The 2,194-nt window shown below is 57.5% G+C and overlaps 1 protein-coding gene across 1 annotated transcript; it reads left to right on the forward strand.

Moving 5' to 3' along the window:
• Nucleotides 1-700: 700 nt before the first annotated feature.
• Nucleotides 701-1,651, forward strand: ADM (adrenomedullin). Its single transcript, XM_006873004.1, has 3 exons — nt 701-798; nt 992-1,141; nt 1,333-1,651. Exons 1-3 carry the CDS (start codon nt 701-703, stop codon nt 1,649-1,651), a joined length of 567 nt encoding a protein of 188 aa, XP_006873066.1.
• The last annotated feature ends 543 nt before the right edge of the window (nt 1,652-2,194 follow it).

Below are 2,194 nucleotides of genomic sequence, written 5' to 3' on the forward strand. Positions count from 1 at the left end.
CAATGCGCGCGCCCGAGTGTAAGAGCGCGCGCGCCCGAGGGAAAAAGGGAGGACTCGTGGGCAGCCCAGGCCCCGCCCCCGAGCTCTTTCTTATAAAGCGGAGAAACTGGAGCTGGCCACTCAGTGGTTTCTTGGTTGACACCAGCCAGAAGAACTCGAGTCTTGCCACTTCTTGCTTCTCACCGCAGCCAGACTTGGACGTTGGGGTTTTGACACTGCCAGAGTGACGTCTCGGACTTTCTCCTATTTTTTGGCAGATCCCTCTTCAGCAGGTAGGTGTCTTAAAGCCGCGGGTTAACGGGGGCCTTTTGCTGAGGTCGGAGATTGGGAGTGCTGGGTGAGGGGTACAACCCACTTTGGAGGATCTTCTGTGGGGTACAATTCACCCCGATCCCCCATTCTGGGCCCAGGTCTTGCGCATAGCGATCCAAGACGTTTTACTCCGTCAGCCAAGTCCCGGGAAGTTGACCAGGGAACCTCTAGGAGCCTGGCGCTATGCAGCGGCCTCCCCCGCGGGGCCTGTCACCCGCCGGCTGGTGCAAACGTCGCTGGCGCCTCTTTGCGCCCGAGGGAGATAAGCGTCTGAGCCAAGCCGAGAGCCTGAGCTGGTTCTCTGCCCTCCCTCCGTGCTGCGACTGGTCCGGGGATTCACGCTCGGCTCCTGGTTCTCTTTTCCTAGGATCTGCACCTCGCCGCCGGAATGAAGCTGGTGCCAGTCGCCCTGGTGTACTTGGGTTCGCTTGCCTTCCTAGGCGCTGATACTGCGCGGCTCGACGTGGCGTCGGAGTTCCGAAAGAAGTGAGTTCCAGACTGCGCTTTTCGCAATACTAGAACTTGACACAATAGAAACGGACCGTGGGTCCTCAGGGGTTAGAGGAGATGAGGGACAGGGACCAGTCGTTGGGACTGGCTGCACCGTACGGCACAGGGCAGGGTGCCCGCCGGGACCTCGCCCTGACGCTTGCGCATCTGGTCTGCTTGTGTTTTCTAGATGGAACAAGTGGGCTCTAAGTCGTGGGAAGAGAGATTTATGGGTGTCCAGAAGCTACCCCACCAGTCTCAGTGACGTGAAGGCCGGGACAACCCAGACTCTCATTCAGCCACAGGAAATGAAGGGAGCTTCTCGCAGCCCCCAGACCAGGTAAATATGGTGGGTGCCGCCCAGGGAACGGGGATACTTAGGCGGGGAGAGCTCTTGGCTCTTGGAGATAGTGAGGACAGCTAATCTGATGGTGGGTCCTAGGATTGCACCCTTTCTTGGTGGAATGGGCCAGAGTCCTACTTGATGGGGGAGGGGGTCTCACGTTGCCTAACTCCCTCCCTTCCCCCCAGCAATCCCGAGGCCTCCCGCATCCGAGTCAAGCGCTACCGCCAGACCATGAACAATTTCCAGGGCATGCGAGGCTTTGGCTGCCGCTTCGGAACGTGCACTGTACAGAAGCTGGCGCATCAAATCTACCAGTTCACGGACAAGGAGAAGGACGACGTCGCCCCCAGAAACAAGATCAGCCCCCAGGGCTACGGTCGCCGGCGCCGTCGCTCCCTGCCGGAAGATGGCCAGGACCGGACTCGGTTATCCTTGGAGTCGCGGGCTCGCAGGGCTCCAGCCTCCAGGGAGCACCAAGTGCTCGCCGCCCTTCTCAGGATTTAAGCGCCGTGGCTGCAGCGAACACCAACGCAAGCATCCTGCGGGCGCCTCCCGGGCGAAGGGCTTCACTGAGCCGAGCCTCTCAGTCAGACCGAGTTGAGACATAGTCCTGCAAAGACCCCACGTCAACAAGGCACAGTCCCGCGGCGAGTTCTGGCATTGCAGGGGCCCATTCTCCTTGCCGGACAACGCTCCCTCCGCTGGGATCCCGCCCGGGTTCTCCAGGGGTCCAAAGAAATCCCAGGGAGTATTTCCCAGGCTTTCGAAGAGAAGGCACTGAGAAATACATGCTGAGACTCCGGGGCAGGGGTCCGTGCCCGTCCACAAACTGATTTCTCATGGGGTGTTACCCCACTGAGGTGTAAGCCTCACAATTACTTGAACTTTCCGAAACCTAAGCGAGGAAAAGTGCAATGCTTGTTGTATATACAGAGGTAACTATCGATATTTAAGTTTGTTGCTGTCAAGATTTGTTTTGTAATTTCAAATATAGAAATATTTTTGTACGTTATATATTGTATTAAGGGCATTTTAAAGCAATTGTAT

The sequence above is a fragment of the Chrysochloris asiatica genome, unplaced genomic scaffold, assembly GCF_000296735.1.
Source record: "Chrysochloris asiatica unplaced genomic scaffold, ChrAsi1.0 scaffold00219, whole genome shotgun sequence".
NCBI classification, from domain to species: domain Eukaryota; kingdom Metazoa; phylum Chordata; class Mammalia; order Afrosoricida; family Chrysochloridae; genus Chrysochloris; species Chrysochloris asiatica.

Excerpts from the sequence above, each read along its gene's own strand:
- ADM (XM_006873004.1), top strand. The coding sequence starts at position 701 with ATGAAGCTGGTGCCAGTCGCCCTGGTGTACTTGGGTTCGCTTGCCTTC. Across the intron at positions 799-991 it reads GCGTCGGAGTTCCGAAAGAA|ATGGAACAAGTGGGCTCTAA; the intron begins GTGAGTTCCAGA and ends TGTGTTTTCTAG. Across the intron at positions 1,142-1,332 it reads TCTCGCAGCCCCCAGACCAG|CAATCCCGAGGCCTCCCGCA; the intron begins GTAAATATGGTG and ends CCTTCCCCCCAG.